The sequence below is a fragment of the Moschus berezovskii genome, chromosome 1 (genome assembly GCF_049115385.1).
Source record: "Moschus berezovskii isolate FMDL1 chromosome 1, NW_MosBer_1.0, whole genome shotgun sequence".
In the NCBI taxonomy this organism is placed as follows: Eukaryota; Metazoa; Chordata; class Mammalia; order Artiodactyla; family Moschidae; genus Moschus; species Moschus berezovskii.
The window spans coordinates 118,418,393-118,438,871 of NC_142460.1; the positions used below are offsets into that span (position 1 = coordinate 118,418,393).

The 20,479-nt window shown below is 39.8% G+C and overlaps 1 protein-coding gene across 7 annotated transcripts in view; it reads left to right on the forward strand.

The window, feature by feature from the left end:
• PLD1 (phospholipase D1) overlaps positions 1-20,479 on the forward strand; it is a 261,776-nt gene that overhangs the window by 181,738 nt on the left and 59,559 nt on the right. For all 7 annotated transcript variants that reach the window (XM_088839115.1, XM_088839120.1, XM_088839100.1 and 4 more), the window contains 2 exons: positions 10,329-10,442; positions 13,127-13,176. In XM_088839115.1, coding sequence (XP_088695241.1) covers positions 10,329-10,442; positions 13,127-13,176 — 164 coding nt within the window. The remainder of the gene's footprint in view (positions 1-10,328; positions 10,443-13,126; positions 13,177-20,479) is intronic.

A 20,479-nucleotide genomic window follows, 5' to 3' on the forward strand; every position in this document is an offset into this window, starting at 1 on the left:
TTATGGAACCTTCACATGCACGATTTTGCTGCCCTGGTAAAAAATTTGTAAGTGAAACAGTGCATTTTGCACCGTTATCACTGTGAGGTTGACACATGCAGTGAAACAGGAAGTTGATTTAAATGCATCTGTATTTTGATATTAAACTGCATTGGAAAATACAGTTTTAAAAATTGCTCAAACTCTTCATGCTTCCTACAACTGTAGAATAGTGCCAGATGATGCTTACAGTTTGGCCATGAGTGATGATGGTATGAGGAACCTCCTCTGGAGAATCTGAAAGTAATTGGGAACCGGATGTCTGGAGATCTGGGTTCTTCCCAGCTCTGTTGTCTACAGGCATATGACCTTTCGAATCTATCATTTCTGCCTTTCTGGGCACTCCACTTTTTCACCAATAAGGAGAATAATAATATCTGCTCTACCTAACCCATATGAATAGATGTGAAAGCAATTTGAAAACTGTCAAGGAACAGCTCATGTAAGAAATTACTGTATTATTTCCAGGATATTCATCATCTGGAAATGTGCTAGCTCACACTAAAGTCGAGCAGGGATAAAGAATCACAATTCTCAAATCAACTATTTATTGTTATTGTTGTTGAGTCACTAAAGTTGTGTCCAGCTCTTTGCAATCCCATGGACTGCAGCACACCAGTCTTCCCTGTCCTTCACTATCTCCCAGGCTTTGCTCAAACTCATGTCCATTGAGTCAGTGACACCATCCAGTTATCTCATCCTCTGTCGTCCCCTTATCCTCCTTTCTTCAATCTTTCCCGGCCTCGGGGTTATTTCCAATGAGTCAGCTCTACTTTAGGGGGCCAAAGTACTGGAACTTCAACTTTAGCATTCTTCCAATGAATACTCAGGGTTGATTTCCTTTAGGGTGACTGGTTCAACTATTTAGAAACTATTTAGAAATTAATACTATTAATTTCTCTCAATTATTTAGAAATTAATATTTATGTTAGAAACAAGTGTTTTCTTAAAGGGATGTTGAGTGTGCCCCATTTTAAATTATTAGATGACTATTGCTGGATAAGGACAACTTACTTTGGTTCCCTATAACGGGTGCTTCTTCATTTTGTGACAAGTAGAGGCACATGATTAAAACACTGTCTAGAGGTGTCCTGCCAGAAATCTATAGCTGACTCCTTATAGGAATCAATTTTTGGATTCCTCATTATTGACTGGATTACAGCTTCCTCCCAAATATAAAATAAAATGTATTCTGAAACATATTGTGAGTTCAGTTTTGCTTTGTTTTAACTTTAGGCATTTGAGGGTATACGAGCTTTCTAATTGAAATCACTGGTTGTTGACTGATTAATAATGTTATCAAATCACTTTGAGTCATTCCACATCCAACATGATGCATTCCTTTATTTAATTCTTTCATCAGTTCTCACATGAAATGGATGCAAATGATTTCCATTCTGTAGATGAGGCAGCTGAGGCCGAATGACTGTGGTGGCTTACCTGCATCATACGGCTATTGATGAGTGTAACTGGGTCTCAGATCATGGCCTCAGGACTTCAGCGTGTGCTCTTTACCTGGTACCATTTAGCTTGACTTCAGAACTTTGCCCATTCCAGGGAAGGAGGAAAATTTCTCATTTCCCCCAGAAATCTAGGAGAGATACTTTACCTTAATTTTTTTTTTAAATCAGATGAACATATTCTTTCTTTTTTATTTGAAGTAATTGCTTGATAGATAAAAATTTCTTAGGTTTAAAGAAAAATCTACATCCTATAATTACCATATCCTATAATTTGCGTACCAACCTGAAAGAACACGTTGGGTATATTTCAGAATCACTGTCCTAAAGAAATTTAAGCTGCAGTTACAAAAAAAGAAGAAGAAAAATATGAAGTTTAAGTATGCCCATGGCTGGTTTCACATTTTATCTTGTGGGGTAACCTCCAAATTGTGTAAAATTCCTGGAGAAGAGGTTACATTAAGGCAGAGATGACAGAATGTGGCAGGAGAAGTTTGGATTTAGATCATTTAGTTGCTCTTATTTGATTCCAAAAATTAGATAAATGGTATCTCAGCAGATAGAGTAAAGATTAATACTGGGCAGAGGCCAGCAATCATTTTGAGTCTGAGCACATGCCTTGGCAGAGAGAGGAAAGAAAGGAAAGATTCTTTTTTTTCAATGAGAATGAAAATGACTGGGCTGTAGTGTAGTTTCATAAGAGATTTTTCAGAGTCTTATTTGGGACGTCTTATTTGCACTGAGGGACGTGCCTGCCAAAGGTTATCAAGCCTAGACTGAAATCTAAGTTACACATGCTGTACTAACCATGAACATTCTTACATTTAAAAGTTTGCCATTTTGGGGGCTTCCCTGGTGGCTCAATGGTAAAAAAAAAAAAAAAAAGCCTGTCTGCCAGTGCAGGGGACACAGTTTCAATCCCTGGTCTGGGAAAACCCCACATATCATGGAGCAACTAAGTCCAGGCCCCACAGCTACTGAGCCCATGTGCCTGGAGCCTGTGCTCCACAACAGAAGCCACTGCAATGAGAAGCCCACACATAGCAACTACAGACTAACCCCTGCGCTCTGCAATTAGAGAAAGCCCACCCACAAGCAGCAACAAAGACCCAGCACAGCCATAAATAATAAATACAAATAAATAAATAAATTCTTTTTTAAAAGCTTGCCATTTTCAAAAAACAACCAATGAAAAAAATTGTGTGTGTGCACACACAGTATGCAATGTCCTGTCTATAAGTCTCACATATAATATGCAAAGTGCGTGCTAAATAGAACCAGCATTTCTAGTGGACTAGCAATAATTTTCACAACTCCTTCATTTACAGATGAAAGAACTTGAAGTCCAGAAAGGTTTACTGCATTTGAAAAGATTTGCCAAACACAAAATAAAATGGGCCATGTCCCAAACCACAGAGAAGCTACAGATCAATTCTCCCATAACTGATACCGCTGTAGAGTACAATTCTCCCCATAAAGAAACACGAAGCCCCAACCACGAGTATTATTTCTGGCAACATTCACTGCTGCAAAATCTACAACAATTTATACCAGGATTTATACCAGCTCTTGATGTTTATGGCAATGAAATATTGTCTATAAATCTCAAATTCTCAAAAAATAAAGTGTCTCGTCACAGGAGAAGCACAATGAGCTCCTCTGAGGCCGTCTTATAGATCCTGAGACCCTACTCTGAGCAGAAGACCCCTCTTCTGACTGTGCCAGGCTGAGGGGGAGGGGAAGGAAGAGGGGGTTCTACCTGAGAGGAGAGCAAGGAGGGAAGCCTGAGGAAAGCCACTGCTTGAATCAGGACTCTGTTTTTACAGGGACAGGCAGCATTTCAGCAATCACAAAAATTAAAAATATTAAAGATCCCACCTTCTCACCACATTGACAATTTGCTTTTTATTTTCCTATTTTCTTTTTGGTCCATATTCATATATAGACATACTTTCTGAATTGTAATTTATTTCCTTTTCCTATAACTCACTTGGAGTTCTGTCTCAAGCTTTACTTCCGTACAATAGAAGGAAAATTAGTTACTTCCTGATAAATGTGACCAAATTCAATGATTTGTGGTTATCTCTGCTCATATTCAGTCCATCAGGATGCTCCCTGGTCTTTCCTCCTCTTTCACATCCTTGGTATAGACTCTCAGGGCCCTGGGTCTTTGGGAAAGGGCTCCTAGCACTCAGTATTGATCTGGCTCAAGCCCATTCTGGCATCTGCTTACTGTAGCCTGGGGGCCTCAGCCTACTCCTTTCAAACCTGCCTTTCTGTCCTTTCTCTTCTATTGCTTCCACATCCTGTAGGCTGATAATCATTTCTGGGTGTTCCCTGGAAGCAAGGCTCAGATCCTCCTGGCTGCATATCCTGTTTGAGCGAATAGGGCCTGTCCTGTTCTCCCTGGAATTCTACTTGAGGACAGAGGACAGGGTCCCTGCCCTGAGTCTCACTCATTTCTTTATTTTTTGGAGTATAGTTGCTTTACAGTGTTGTGTTAGTTTCTACTGTACAACAAAGTGAATCAGCTGTACATATAGATAGATCCCCCTTTTATGGATTTCCTTCCCGTTTAGGTCACCACAGAGCACTGAGTAGAGTTCCCCGTGCTATACAGGAAATTCTAATCACCTATTTTCCACATTGTACCAGCACTAGTGGCAAAGAACCGCCTGTCAGTACAGGAGATATAAGAGACATAGGTTCGATCCCTGGATCGGGGAGATCCCCTGGAGGAGGGCATGGCAACCCACTCCTGTATTCTTGCCTGGAGAATCCCATGGACAGAGGAGCTTGGAGGGCTGCAGTCCATGGAGTCACAAAGAGTCAGACACGACTGAAGTGACTTAGCACGCATGCATAGTATCAATACGTGTATATGTCAGTCTCAATCTCCCAATTCATCCTATTGCCATCCTTTACCCCTTGGTGTCCATCCTTTTGTTCTCTAGGTCTGTGTCTCTGTTTTCTGCTTTGTAAAGATGATTACACCATTTTTTTCAGATTCCACATGTATGCATTAATATGCAGTGTTTGTTTGTCTCTTTCTGACTTACTTCCCTCTATGTGACAGTCTTTGGGTCCATCCACTATCCATGTCTCTACCCAGGACCCAATTTCACTCTGTTTAACGGCTGAGTAATATACTACTGTATATATGCACCACATTTTCTTTATCACTCTTTTATTTCTTTAAACTCCTGCCTCAGCCCAAAGGATCTCTACCCAGTTCCTTAAATCTAAGAAGCTGATGTCTTTGTGCCCTGACTCCTCTGTGAGAGCGTCATCCTAGAGCAAGGCCTCCTTCATATCTCCAGTTGCTGAGGGGGGAAGTAAACACATTTGAAGAGAAAAATTTAATAGTTAATAGTATCAGTCTGCCACATCTGTGATTGTCTTGTGATTGCAGCTTTGCATTAGGGCCATTTTAACACTGTAGCCTACCAGAAGTACTTTGCCAGAAAGCCATCACAGTGGTCATTTTGTGGCTGTAAGAAGTTATATCCATGAGTGGCTATAACACAGTTTAGTTAACCATCTCCCCATTATTGGACATTTATTTCCAATTTCTAGCTATCATATATAACACTGCTGTGAGAGTTAGTGAGTTTTGAAAGAAAAATTTATTTTAACAAAAAGCCTGAGAATGCAATTTTATAAAATTGTTCTGGACTAAAGTGGATAAAACGATCGCCTGCATGATGACCCGGTGCCCACTAGCTCTTCCTTTGCTTTTAAAATCATAAATAATTCTGCATGGTAGGGGCTCAGGTTCTTGCCCTACACCGACTGCTGTCATTTCACCACCTCAACATTGTGAGGATGTTTCAGAAGAGGTTAGAATTCTTAGCAGCCGGGAACCATTGTTTTCTAGGGACTGGATCAAGAAGGGAGACTGGACATGCTAATGCATAAAATTTTCTCTTCATTGACTTAAACTTAACAACGCATATATACGGAATTTAGAAAGATGCAAACGATAACCCTGTATACAAGACAGCAAAAGAGACACAGATGTATAGAACAGTTTTTGGGACTCTGTGGGAGAGGGTGAGGGTGGGATGATTTGGGAGAATGGCAGTGAAACATGTATGTTGTCATATGTGAAACGAATCACCAGTTCAGGGTCGATGCATGTTACAGGATGCTCGGGACTGGTGTGCGGGGATGACCCAGAGGGAGGATAAGGGAAGGAGGGAGGTGGGAGGGGGGTTCAGGAGGGGGAACTCATGTACACCCGGGGTGGATTCATGTCAATGTATGGCAAAACCAACCAATATAATATTGTAAAATAATTAGTCTCCAATAAAAAATAAATTAAAAAAAAAAACAACAAAGAACTAACAGGTCAATTGAAAAAGATAGATCATTAACACTTAAAAAATAAACACATAAATGACTATGATCATTAGAGACTGTGAAACTTGTTATGAAGGAAATAAGCAATATGACGTTGCAGAGAATGATTAGAAAGAGACTACTGGGTGAACCGAAAATTTTGTTCAGGTTTTTCTGTGACAGCTCATGAAAAAACTCAAATGAACGTTTTGGCCAACCAAAAAAAAAAAAAAAATTCCAGAGCCCTTTGTTTTTTATGGCAGTGAAAATCTAAGTCATTTATGCTAATTTCCTGAGCACAATTTAAAAATTTTATCATTAAGGAAATTAAAAAACTGCTACATTGAAAAAAGAAAAAAAGTAAAGACATTGATATGGAACTAACAGAGTCCCAAGAACAAGAAAATGTGATTAGTCTGATTTCTACAAACTGACTCTTCAAGAATGTTTTGTCTAAAGATAGAAGATTTTTATAGGACATTTCCAAATGTCTACATTTTGAAGTCATCTTTGCTTTTAAAAAAACACAAGGATACAAGGGAACTATCTTTTACAAACAGAATAACAAATACTTGGTATTCAAGACCAAAAATATTGCTTCTGAGATTTTTCTAACCAATGTAAAAAACAACTTATGTGCATCAGCACACATAGCAAAATAGATTTTGGAATTTTGGAGTAGCAAAAATTTTGAAATGATTCAGTGCCCACCAAAAGAGAACTGGTTTAAATATTATGGCATGGATTTGGAATACTGTCATTTTGTTTTTAAAAATGGGCATCTCTCTAACTGCAAATATCAAAGAATTTCCAGGATACACTGACACATTAGTTTTTTAAAAATTCAGAAACATGTTTATAGTATTCTAACATTTGTATAGAAAGAAAGAATACATATATATGTTTATAAGTTCATAGACTATTTCTGAAAGAACATAAAAGGTAATACGAATTGCCCTTAGGGAGGGGAAACGGCTAGAGACAAAGAAGTGAAAAAGAAATTTTTTCATTGTATAATCTTCCACTTCTGAAGACTTGTTCTGTGAGCATATGTTATCCATTCAAAAATGTAATTTATTTGGTGATTCCTCAAAAAGCTAAACATAGAATAACTATGTGACTCAGTAACACCATTCCTGGGTATATAAATTAAAACAGGGACTCAAATATTTTATGCCCACATTCCCTGCTGAGCACTGAAGAATTGATGCTTTCAAATTGCAATGCTGGAGAAGACTCTCAAGAGTCCCTCGGACAGCAAGGAGATCAAACTAGTTAATCCTAAAGAAAATCAATCCTGAATGTTCCCTGGAAGGACTGATGCTAAAGCTGAAGCTTCAATACTTTGGCCACTTGGTGTGAAAAGCTGACTCACTGATAAAGACCCAGATGCTGGGAAAGATTGAGGTCAGGAGAAGTGGGAGACAGAGGATGAGGTGGTTGTATGGCAACATCGACACAATGGATAGGGGTTTGAGCAAACTCTGGGAGATAGTGAAGGACAAGGAAGCCTGACATGGTGCAGTTCACAAGGTTGCAAAGAGTCAGACACAACTTAGCAACTGAACATCAACAATAACAAATTCACTGCAGCATTATTCATGATAGCCAAAAGCTGGAAATATCAAAAGTGCCCACCTACAGATGACAAGATCAATCAAATGTGGTCTCTACATGTAACAGAATATTATTCAGCCATAAGAAGGAAGGAAATTCTGACTCATGCTACATCATGGATGAATCTTGAAAGATACTATGCTAAGTGAAATAAAATCAGCCACAAAAGGTCAAATACTGTTTGATTCCACTTAGCTGAAATATCTAGACCAGGCAAATATCTAGAGACAGAAATAGATTAGATGTTGCCAGAGGTTGCAGGGAGGGGAAATGGGAAGTTATTGCACAATTATCAGAGTTTCTATTTGGGCTCATGAAAAACTTTTGCAAGTAGAGATCATGATGGTTGCATAAGATGTGAAAGTAACTGATAACGCTGAATGGTACACTTCAAATTGGTTAAAATGGTAAATTTTATGTTACATATATTTTACCACTGGCTTCCCTGGTGGCTCAGACAGGAAAGGATCTGCCTGCAGTGCAGGAGATATAGGTTCAATCCCTGGGCTGGGAAGATCCCCTGGAGAAGGAAATGGCGACTTACTCCAGTATTCTTGCCTGGAAAATTCCATGGATAGAGGAGTCTGGTGAGCTAGAGTCCATGGGGTCCCAAAGAGTCAGACATGACTGATTGACTAACACTTATGTTTTACCACAATAAAAAAATGCAACTAAGATGTAATCTAATTTTAATAAAAATATCCTGTTGAACCTCTCTTGTCTATCAGAGGTATGCCAGAAGCAAACATTCTTCCAACCAGACCCCATCCTCTCAAAGCAAATAGTACCAGGTGCATGCTTTGTGCAAAGGTCCTCTGTTGGGCACTGCCCAAAATAGAAAGCTAAGTGGACATGCGTCCTGTGTTTCAAAAGGGCTTATCACATATCCTGTCACTGTTGTGTGAAGCAAAGAAGGTGCTGAGTAGGCATGCCAGCCACGTGCAGCAGGAATGTGGAGGCAGAAGCAAGTCAGTTGTGACTGGCATACCCAGGATGGCCTGGCACGAAGAGCTGGTCATCAGTCCTGCAAGAGGAAGAGGGGTCCTGCGAGGAGAAGGACGTACAGGCTTGGGGGCAGACAAGTTAGGTTGGCTAACCTGCTTTAGTGCGGGTGTACCTCTGAACAGAGGGCAGTGGTGTCCCGTCACTGGAGCGTGGGCCTGGGAGGATCAGACTAAAGGTGATTCTGTAAAGACAGTTGAGACCATGTGCATGCGTGCTCAGTCACTTCAGCCGTGTCTGACTCTGCGACTCTATGGACTATAGACCACCAGGTTTCTCTGTCCATGGAAATTCCCAGGCAAGAATACTAGAGTGGGTTGCCCTTTCCTTCTCCAAAGACGTCTGTAACTGGCTGTGGTCAATTAATGATAAACACCATTGCACTCAGACCAGCTTGTTGAGGCCAGGTGGTGTCAATTTTCAAGTGTAAAATTCATTTGGACTTTTAAATACCAGCTGTGGGACAGTAGCTTAGGTATTCTTTCTGATCCTCCCATTTTCTAGCTTAATATCTAGGAATGTGAGCTTCTTACCCTTATCTGACAGAGAACTTTTAACAGTTTATAGTAAAAAAAAGAATTTCCAACTCAAACTGTGTTTGCCATCTAGTGATTAATTCATGCCATTACAGTACCCTAGTTCAGATTTCCTCATTTCTAGGCTCTGCAGTTAAGCTCAAAGGCCTCCAGACTCTGTCCTGTTGGCTGTGGCTTCTGCCTCGAGCCACACTTTCCCTAAGTCTTCATATGGTAAGCTGACATCAGAGACTTCAGTAATGAAGTCTGATCCCTCTAAGAGTAGTAATAATATTCACCCAAAAGAAATGTGTAGCAGTTTTTTTTTTAAAAAAGAAAAATGTAGCAGTTTCAAAGAAAATGCACTTTAGGAATTATGTATTATGAAAAGTTTAGGGAGATTCTGATTTGAAAATTAAGCTGCAGCAACATCTTTGTATGAATGTAGACTTCTCAGATAAACGGGTGAGATTCTGACCATAGTGGATACCATGGCCACCTCCAGACTTGCCCTTCTTCCTGTGTGTCTTCCAGAGATAAGGACATTAACAGTCTCGCCTCCAAAGAGGCAGTATCTATTTGAACATAGTTCCCCAAATTTCCGACTTTCTGAACACAGATCAAAGTAAGGAGCCACTCTTTCTTCTTCTAAACATTTTTTACATCCTTGAGTTAGCAAAGGCAACTCAAAGGCTTTTCTTTCAAAGGCTGTTGTTAATCAGTTGGGAGAGTGAGCCAAGAAATATTTTGTATATGCAGATTTAAAACTCAACATCAGTTACTTAAAATTCTTGACGGGCCCTGGGTAACATTTTGCATTTGAAGCAGAGTTTTCAGGGATGAATGAGAGCTTCTGAACGATGATTTCTGCACTGGGAAATATCCTGGGTCCAGTATCTTGCTTTTCCCCTGAGATTTAGGCTGTGGGACCTCATTTACTCAGTGATTGCTAACTGAATGCCTACTGTCAGCAGGAAATGGTTAGGATAATATCTTTTCAAAACTTTATTGTAACCTCTCCACCTTCCATGGAATCCACGCAAGGCCTTCTTACTAGGAATTTTGTCCTAGGAAGGATTGTGCTGTAGAGAGATAGTGGATACAGTTCCCACCTCACTGCCAAGTGCAGCTTATTTTTCAGGTTGTTACGAATGGTTAGCCTGATAGCTGCTTCTGGCTTCCAGTTTAGCAACATGCCCTTCTCCGCCAAAGCCTGGAACGTGATAGAAAGTATTGTGGGAAGCCATTCGCTCAGTCTCCAAAACCATGTGAACTGCTTGACTGTCATTTTGAACTGTTACTGTGTCTTTTTTTTTTTTCTTGTGGTGAAACTCCCTACGTCTGACTTTTGCAGGGGAAGCCAGAGATACCGGGTGTATGTTGTGATACCACTTCTGCCAGGTTTTGAAGGAGACATTTCAACCGGTGGAGGAAATGCTCTACAGGCAATAATGCACTTCAACTACAGGTGCCAAAGTTCTGAAATCCTCTGTTTTCAGCTTTCAGTCAGTCATGCATGTAAAGTGGCCAGAGCCTTGGAAATGTTTTTCCACATCTACTCAGTGGAGCGTTGAACAGATGGACACATTTCTTTATTTTGCATTTGAATCTTGGCCTGTTCACTAGTTGATAAAACTCAAATAGAGCCTAAAATCTTAAATGGTAGGCCTAGGACACTTGGTAAGTATAAAAGAACTAAAATATTAGTTTCTCTCTTATAATAATTGCCTATCATATATATATATATATATATATAGAGAGAGAGAGAGAGAGAGTGCTTATCTCCATTTATGAGATATACACACACAATATATATACAAATATAAAAATACTAATATTTTAGTTATTTGTTGTTGCTATTTGTTGTTTTAGTCACTAAGTTGTGTTTGACTCTTTTGCAACCCCGTGAACGGTAGCCCGCCCAGATCCTCTGTCCATGGGATTTCCCAGGCAAGAATACTGGAGTGGGTTGCCATTTCCTGCTCCAGGTGATCTTCCCGACCCAGGGATCAAACCCATATGTCCTGCACTGGCAGGTGGATTCTTTACCACTGAGCCACCAGGGATTTAGTATATATTAATATATATTATAAATGGAGATAAGAATTTCATATAAAGTTCTTTATACATAATTAATTTTAAAGATAATTTTAAAATTATCTCCAAGCCATAAATAGTTATTGAGCTTTCCATATTCCTTGCAGTAAGTAGATGAAAGGAAAAAATTGGATGCTTACAGTGACATGATTTGCACATGATGGTTTATGAGTAGTTTAGGCAGCAGTGCTTCAACAAGGTTGGTAATAATAGTCTCTGCCAGTAAGTGAAGCATGAAGGTTCTTTCCTGTCTCCTGGAGTTTTAATTCTGTTTTCCCTACTGTCTCATTGTTAGAATTTTAGGGAGAATGCTAAGTCCTGTTCTCAATATTCTGAAAAGCAGAGTGTCCATATTCACTCAAAAAGGCCCACAAGGCTTCAGATTTGGCCAGGAGATGATGAAAGGGCTGAGAGGTCCTAGCTGGTGGGCAGTTTAGAGAGGTGGTGCAAAAAGTGATGGAAACCTGCCCCCCCCCCCAGAAACCAACCCCTTAACCCCCTGCCGCCTGGCATTCTTTCTAGGTCACTTAGCTGAGAAGAGTGACCTAGTAACAAGTAAATGCAACAGCCCTGGCATAAATCCAGCTCCCAGTTACAATCCCTGTGACCTGAGACACAAAAGTGCCCTACTCAGGATCATATATCAGACCAAGGAGTAGCACTTGGGTATTTTCTTTTAATATCCTACTTTTCAGAACCACTCGTAGTTTCCCACCTTTCTAATCAAGTTCTTTTGTGGGGAAGGGACAAATAAGGTCTTGTCCCAAACCCCCAGTGTGTGAAGCAGATTAAGGATTCAGATTGGAGGTGGGGGCTTAGATGCACTCTGGCTGGTGTCCTCCTCCCTAGAGGCACCCCTTTCAGGATTTAAGGCATTCCAGTGGTTTGAAATCTTTTTTTTTTTTTTAATCCTCTTGTTTCTTTCTGACTTTTCAAGCATGTATCTTTCTGTCTGCCAGGGTTTCAAGTAAAGATGTTTTGTTTCTTCTGAGTTAATTTTGCCCAGTGACAGTATGAGAAAACTTTCCCTGTGCTTTGGTCTATACACTTGAAGATTTGCCCACTTCTCATATTATCTGATTTATAACGTGACAAACAAAGCTTTTGAAGTATTTGAGACACTGACATGATGTTTAATTTGGTTTTACCCACTTCATTTGCCATGCTAATATTATTTTTGGAATTGTAATTACTTTCTATGACTGTTTTCTTGGGTTTGAACCAGCTGAATGGAATAACATGTTTGGCTTTTGTTCAACAACTGAAACTATAACCTTTTATTATGCAAAAACATCTCTATTGGCTGGCATCATCTTTAATAATATCAGTATTTCCTAGACATAAGTGTATTTTTAATTACTTTCATAGAGCAAGCAGACGGAGCATAGAATTTTTTGTTTTGTCAGTCTAATTCATCATCTATTATCAGAGTCTTGAGAAACAAAACCATTAGTAGAGTCAGCTATTTGAGACTATACTTTTCACTTTTAAGGGGTTTTCTATCTTTACAGAGAGGGCTCAGGTACAGTAGTTTCTTTAATTCCAAAGGAACTAATGCCACCTTTTCTAAGAGGGAAAACTCATTCATAAGCCATCTTTTTAAAATAACATCTATTTCTGGGCTTCCCTGGTGGCTCAGATGTGAAGAATCTGCCTGCCAATGCAGGAGACTCAGGTTCGATTCCTGGGTCAGGAGGACCCCCTGGAGAAGGGAATGTCTACCCACTCCAGTATTCTTGCCTGGAAAATTCCAGAGGAGCCTGGTGGGCTACAGTCCATGGTGTCACAGAGCGTCGAACACCACTGAGTGACTAACACTTTCACTTTCTGAAATCTAATGTCAATTTTGTAACTTTTCCATTTATCCACCTCAAAACAACTTGTCCCATCAGTAACAGAAGTGACACTCATATATATATTTTTTACTTTTAAAAAATCTATGTAGCATCTTCTCATAAAAGCACTTGCTCTGTTTTTACTTGGATTAGGTTATTGCAATTGGGGTTGATTCCTTTGAAATCTCTTTAATTGTTTCTTTCCTTTATGTGTTTTCAGAACCATGTGCAGAGGAGAAAATTCCATCCTTGGACAATTAAAAGCAGAGAGTGAGTAACTGCTTTTCTTTTCCTGCATGGTTGTTTCTTGGGACATATTAGTAATTATTAGTGTTTTTACAGTGTGGTTATAGAACCCTTCATGAAAGATAGCCCACAAAATGCTTAGCAGAAATAAATTACTTATTTTCACTAAATTGTCTAAACAGTTGTTCAAATGAAGCCATCACAGCATGAGATGTTTAGGTGATCAAAATGAGAGAATTTTTATCAATTTTTTAAAACTTTTTACACTTTTTATTTTTTTGGCCATACCCTGCAGCCTTTGGGTTCTCAGCTCCCTAACCAGGGGTAGAATGCAAACCCTCTGCAGTGGAAAGCTGAGTCTTAACCACTGGATGGCTGAGGAAGTCCCTATTTTTACAGTTTTTATCATTTATTTTTATTTACTTATAGTAATTGTTTTTGTAAGAAGTGGGATTTGTAAGGCACCTCAAAAGACCCCACGTGTATACCTAATAGCTGATTCACACTGATGTATAGCAAAAACCAAGACAATATTGTAATTATACTACAATTAAAAATTAAATATAAATTTTTAAAAATGACTTCACATGTATCTTCTCCTGTGATCCCTCACCACTGTCCTAGAAAGTAAACAGGAAGGGGTCATTCCTGCTTTAAAGATGAGGACTCAGTCAACAAGTATGTACGTGGCCTCCTGCATGCGTGTGTGCTAAGTCGCTTCTTTGTGACCCTATGGACTGTAGCCCACCAGGCTCCTCTGTTCATGGGATTCTCCAGACAAGAATTCTGGAATGGGTACCTATTTCCTTCTCCAGGGAGTCTTCCTGACCCACGGATTGAACCCAGGTCTCCCATATTGCAGGCAGATTCTTTACATCTGAACCACAAGGGAAGCCCCATAGCATAGTGGGGACACCCCCAAATCCACTCCTAAATAAAAGCAACAAAAATGCTCGCCAAAATTGTCAAAAATCAACTTCTGTAGAACCTGGGAAATTAACCAAGAGCATGTAACAATTTGTTTATTCAAGAAGGACAGCAGAATCTTGGTAAAAGCAGCAAGCTTTTTAATTTGCCATGTGCCCATCCCCTTCTCCTCAGTTCCATGGCAGCCTTGAGAACCAACTCCCCATCACTGTGAAAGGAAACCTGTAGCCTGGTAGCTACTGGGAGGACCCAAATAGGTTGAAAGCTCCCATCTTCCCACAATCCTCAGAGAATAGTCATAATTTGACCTGACAGACAGTTTGAAAGACTTAAAAATAGCTACTTTAACTATGTTCAAAAAACTGAAGGAAATAAACCTAAGGAACTAAAGAGAAGTATAAAAACAATTACTCTCCAAATAGAGACCATAAAAACTAAAAATTTTTAATAATAATCAAATATAAGTTGAAATAAAAGGTATATTAGAGAAATCAGTAGCATGCTGGAGTAGGCAGATAAATCAACAAACTTAAAGATAAGTCAATTGAGATTACTCAGTCTAAGAAGCAGGAAAAAAAAAGAATGCAGAAAAATGAATGTGGCATTTAGAATAGCCCAGACAACCTCTCTTGTTGTTCAGTGAGAGTCGTGCTGACTGTTTGTGACCCATGGATTGTAGCACACCAGGCTTCCCTGTCTTTCACCATCTCCTGGAGCTTGCTCAAACTCATGTCCATCGAGTCAGTAATGCCATCCAACCATGTCATCCTCTGTCACCCCCTTCTCCTCCTGCCCCCAGTCTTTCTCAGCATCAGAGTCTTATCCAATGAATCAGCTTTTCTTGAAAAAGAACAAATTGGAGGACTCACACTCTCAATTTCAGAACTTTCTATAAACCTACAGTAATAAAGCCAGTGTGATACTGATATAAGCATAGGCATGTAGGTCATAGGAATAGAACTGAGAATATAGAAATAAACTCTTATGACTGTGGGCACTTGAGTTTCAACAAGGATTTCAGGACAATTGCATGTCCTGAAATGATGTTCGAACAACTGGATATTCACATACAAAGGGATGAAGTTGGGCCTTACACCATATACAAAAAAATAAGCCAAAATGTATCAGGACCTAAAATGTAAAAACTCTTAGAAAAAAAACATAGGCGTGAGTCATTCTGACTTTGTATTTACATAGGTTTCTCGGCTTTACAGCAAAAATATAAAAATAGATTAAGTTGGATTTCATCAGACATAAAAGCTTTTATGTTCCAATGGACACTATCAAGGAACTGGGGAAAAAAAAGACTGAAAAAATGTTTGCAAATCATATATCTGATAAGGGATTCATATCCTGAATATACAAAGAACATTTACAAGTCAACAGTAAAGAGATAATCCAATTAAAAATGGGCCAGGTATCTAAATAGACATTTCTCCAAAGAAGATATACAAATGGCCAATAAACATATGAAAAGATACTAAACATCATTAGTCATTAGAGAAATTCAAGTAAAAATCATAAGATACAACTTCATATCCCCTAAGATGGCTATGATTTAAGACATAAGAAAGATAATGATAAGAATATGAAGATTTTAGAATCCTCATACATTGCTGTTGGGAATTCAGAATGGTGTGGACTCTTTGGAAAGCAGTTTGGTAGTTCCCCAAAAGTTAAACATAGAGCTAACATGGGCTAGTTGCTCAGTCGTGGCCAACTCTTTGCGACCCCATAGATTGTAGGGCGCCAGGCTCCTGGAATTTTCCAGACAAGAATACTGGAGTAGATTGCCATTTCTGCAAGAGTTACCATATAACTTAGCAATTCTGCTCCATAGAATATACCCAAGAGAATTGAAAACATGTTCACACAAAAACAAAGGAAGGAAAATAAAACAACCAAAAGAAAATTACTACTCCTTTGTTGGAGCAGATTCCCAAAGCCAGAAATGCCAGAAAATCCTGAGTCTGTGGCCAAATATAGGCAAATATAATGGGCATGGCCTTTATCTTCGGAGTAATTAAAGTGCCTTAAAACTGGATAGTGGTGATGATGGTACAGATTTGTGAATATACCTTTTTTTAAAAAAGACACTGAATTGCATACTTTAAAGAGGCAAATTTTATGGCCGGTGGGTTTTTAAATGACCTGGAAGCTGTAAAAATAATGAATTAAGCCTTTCAGTTCAGTTCAGTTCAGTCGCTCAGTCATGTCTGACTCTTTGTGACCCCATGAATCACAGCATGCCAGGCCTCCCTGTCCATCACCAACTCCCGGAGTTCACTCAAACCCATGTCCATCAAGTCGGTGATGCCATCCAGCCATCTTGTTCTCTGTCGTCCCCTTCTCCTCCTGCCCCCAATCCCTCCCAGCATCAGAGTCTTTTTCAGTGAGTCACCTCTTCGCATGAGGTGGCCAAAGTATTGGGGTTTCAGCTTTAGCATCAGTCCTTCCAATGAACACCCAGGACTGATCTCCTTTAGGATGGACTGGTTGGATCTCCTTGCAGTCCAAGGGACTCTCAAGAGTCTTCTCCAACACCACAGTTCAAAAGCATCAATTCTTCGGCGATCAACTTTCTTCACAGTCCAACTCTTATATCCATACATGACCACTGGAAAAACCATACCCTTGACTAGATGGACCTTGGTTGCCAAAGTAATGTCTCTGCTTTTTAATACGCTATCTAGGTTGATCATAACTTTCCTTCCAAGGAGTAAGCGTCTTTTAATTTCATGGCTGCAATCATAGGACTATATAATTTTAAACTTATCTATCTCTGTTTAGTACTCAGAGATTTTTCACAAATGGTCTCCTCAATCTAAAAATCTTGAGAAAGAACTTTGGACATAAGACATGTACATCACCAATAATAAACACTTTCAAAAGTTGTATCTAATTTTATCTAGGACATAAATTTACCAGGGGCTTCCCTGGTGGCTCAGTGGTAAAGAATCCATCTGCAATGCAGAAGATGGAGGAGACGTGGATTTGATCCTGGGTCAGGGAGGTCCCTTGGAGGAGGGCATGGCAACCCACTGCAGCATTCTTGCTTTGAAAACCCAATGGACAGAGAGAGGAGCCTGGCGGGCTACAGTTCATAGGGTCACAAAGTCATACACGGCTGAGGGAACTGAGCACTCACACACACAGATTTACCAGAGTATTACCCTATCTCTAGGGTAATGGCTTAAAATGAAGTTGATAGTGAATGAGTAAAGGTTCTAAAAGATCTGTTGATAAAAACAAAATCAGGGGACTTCTCCAGTCGTTAAGGCTCTGTGCTTCCACTGCAGGGGTGAGGGTTGATCCCTGATCAGGGAACGAAGATCCCACATGCCATAGAAATAAAATCAGGACAGTCATTCAGTAATGACTGCTACTCCTGCTACTGCTGCTACTGCTAAGTCACTTCAGTCGTGTCTGACTCTGTGTGACCCATAGACGGAAGCCCACCAGGCTCCCCCATCCCTGGGATTCTCCAGGCAAGAACACTGGAGTGGGTTGCCATTTCCTTCTCCAATGTGGGAAAGTGAAAAGTGAAAGTGAAGTCGCTTAGTCGTGTCCGACCCTTAGCGACCCCATGGACTGCAGCCTACCAGGCTCCTCCATCCATGGGATTTTCTAGGCAAGAGTACTGGAGTGGCTTGCCAAATGACAGTGGCTAGTAAAAATGCAAAGGTGAGGTTATAGGAGAATAAAAAGTTAGAACAAGACTGTTATTTAGTTTCTCATCCATAAAAATATCCTGAGCTTATTATAAAGCATTTCCTTTGATTCTGGACCCTTTTTCTTCCTTTGCCTATTCAGGGGAAAAATTGGATTTTAGCATAAGAAGTAATTTCAATGTTAAGCCCTCTTACAAAACGAGTTCTAAGTACCCTGGGAACAAGTCAAAATCGGGCATCTCTGTGGGGGAAATGCTCATACTCTAAGCATGGAAGAATAGATTAATTACATAATGCCTCTTTTTGAGGTACAGTGTTGTATTGTTGGCTTTGTTTCCGTAAAAGTATAATGGATTTTAAATACATGAACTAGCTAATCTCTAATTGGATAGAAAACTGTAGTTTTCTCCTGTTTCAGTTCTTTAGGAATAACAAAACTCCTGCTACGAATATGTTAGAATTCCTGAAAAGAAAACCAGCTGTGATTAGTATATAATTTTCTGATATGCTAATCTTCAGGGATTTAGTGTTTAACTTAAAGCATTTCTTTATCATTTTTATAATTGTTGTGAATTATTGCATTTTAGCAGCCAGTTTAGTATAATTTAACACAAGGTCTAGAGGTATTCAATCAGGATTAGAAATGTACATATAAGAAGTGCTTATTTAAGCAGCAAACGCCTTTAACAACTCCAAGTCCTTTCACAAAATGTCCTGATAAACCTAAAGTCTATTGTATCAGATTTCTCATCTTTCAAGCTATATCCACACCAACATTTACAATAGATATGTCTTGGGGGCCTATATAAAACTCCAGATTCTCAAATACCTCCATGATGTGTACTTTGAAAGCCCCCATGATTATTTTCTGCCTAATGCTCTTTGTTAATACCTGTCATGCTCCTGGCTTTCTCATGTTTTATTCAGAAGACTGTTTCAGTATATTCTCACACCATAAGATAACATCACCAACTTTGTTACTCTGTTGGGTCAGTTTCCTTCACAGAATAACGTACACTCAACTGTACTTTGCAGGTTCCCCAGCCCACATACAACTGACCACAGATTGAAAATATTTGAGGGAAAAAAACCTAGAAAGTTCCAAAAGGCAAAATTTGAATTTGCCACAAGCAGGCAACTATTCGCATAACACTTACATTGTATTAAGTATTGTAAATAATCTAGAGATGATTTAAAGTGTACAAGAGGATGTGTGTATATCATGTGGAAATGATATGCGACTTTATATTAACATACAGGACTAGAGTAGGGCAGATTTTTTCATCCTTCAGTTCAGTTCAGTTCAATCGTTCAGTCGTGTCCGACTCTCCGCGACCCCATGAATCACAGCACGCCAGGCCTCCCTGTCCATCACCAACTCCCAGAGTACACTCAAACTCATGTCCACAGAGTCGGTGATGCCATCCAGCCATCTCATTCTCTATCGTCCCCTTCTCCTCCCGCCCCCAACCTTTCCCAGCATCAGAGTCTTTTCCAGTGAGTCAACTCGCCTCATGAGGTGGCCAAAGTATTGCAGTTTCAGCTTCAGCATCAGTCCCTCCAATGAACATCCAGGATTGATCTCCTTTAGAATGGACTGGTTGGATCTCCTTGCAGTATAAGGGACTCTCAAGAGTCTTCTCCAACACCACAGTTCAAAAGCATCGATTCTTCGGCGATCAGCTTTCTTCACAGTCCAACTCTCACATCCATACATGACGACTGGTAAAACCATATCCTTGACTAGACAGACCTTGGTTGGCAAAGTAATGTCTCTGCTTTTTAATATACTATCAAGGTTGGTCATAACTTTCCTTCCAAGGAGCAAGCGTCTTTTAATTTCATGGCTGCAATCAGCATCTGCAGTGATTTTGGAGCCCAAAAAAATAAAGTCTGACACGGTTTCCACTGTTTTTCCATCTATTTCCCATGAAGTGATGGGACCAGATGCCATGATCTTTGTTTTCTGAATGTTGAGCTTCAAGCCAACCTTTTCACTCTCCTCTTTCACTTTCATCAAGAGGCTTTGGAGTTCCTCTTCACTTTCTGCCATAAGGGTAGTGTCATCTGCATATCTGAGGTTATTGATATTTCTCCCAGCAATCTTGATTCCAGCTTGTGCTTCTTCCAGCCCAGCGTTCCTCATGACGTACTCTGCATATAAGTTAAATAAGCAAGGTGACAATATACAACCTTGACGTACACCTTTTCCTATTTGGAACCAGTCTGTTGTTCCATGTCCAGTTCTAACTGTTGCTTCCTGATCCTGGAACCAGTACTCTGTGGATACTGAGGGATGACTGTACTGGCCGAAATAATTTCTCAATTTGCTTTTTCTTCTCACAAGAGTGGGTGGTGGATCTGTTCACCTCTTTTGACAGGACACAACATATCTACTTTCTAGCTTGGAACCCTTTGTTTTGGTCCCTGTGACTGGTTCTCACCCTGAGCTTTCTTTTTAAAGACATTTTTCTTAAAGAAATTAAGATTTCTGCCACTCCAAGGAATTATTTCATAGCAAGGATATATGGGGAGTAGGTATGGAGTGTGGCCGCTGAGGCTTTTGATGTTTGCCCATCAGCCTTTTTTTCATTGGCACACGGGTTTCAGACTCATCTTATACATTCCCGTAACTAGCCTGGCAATCAACCATTTCTTCAAGGAACTTATTCACTGCCCGGTTCGCTGCCCGGTGCGCTGCCTGGTTGCTCAGCTGGTAAAGAACCCAC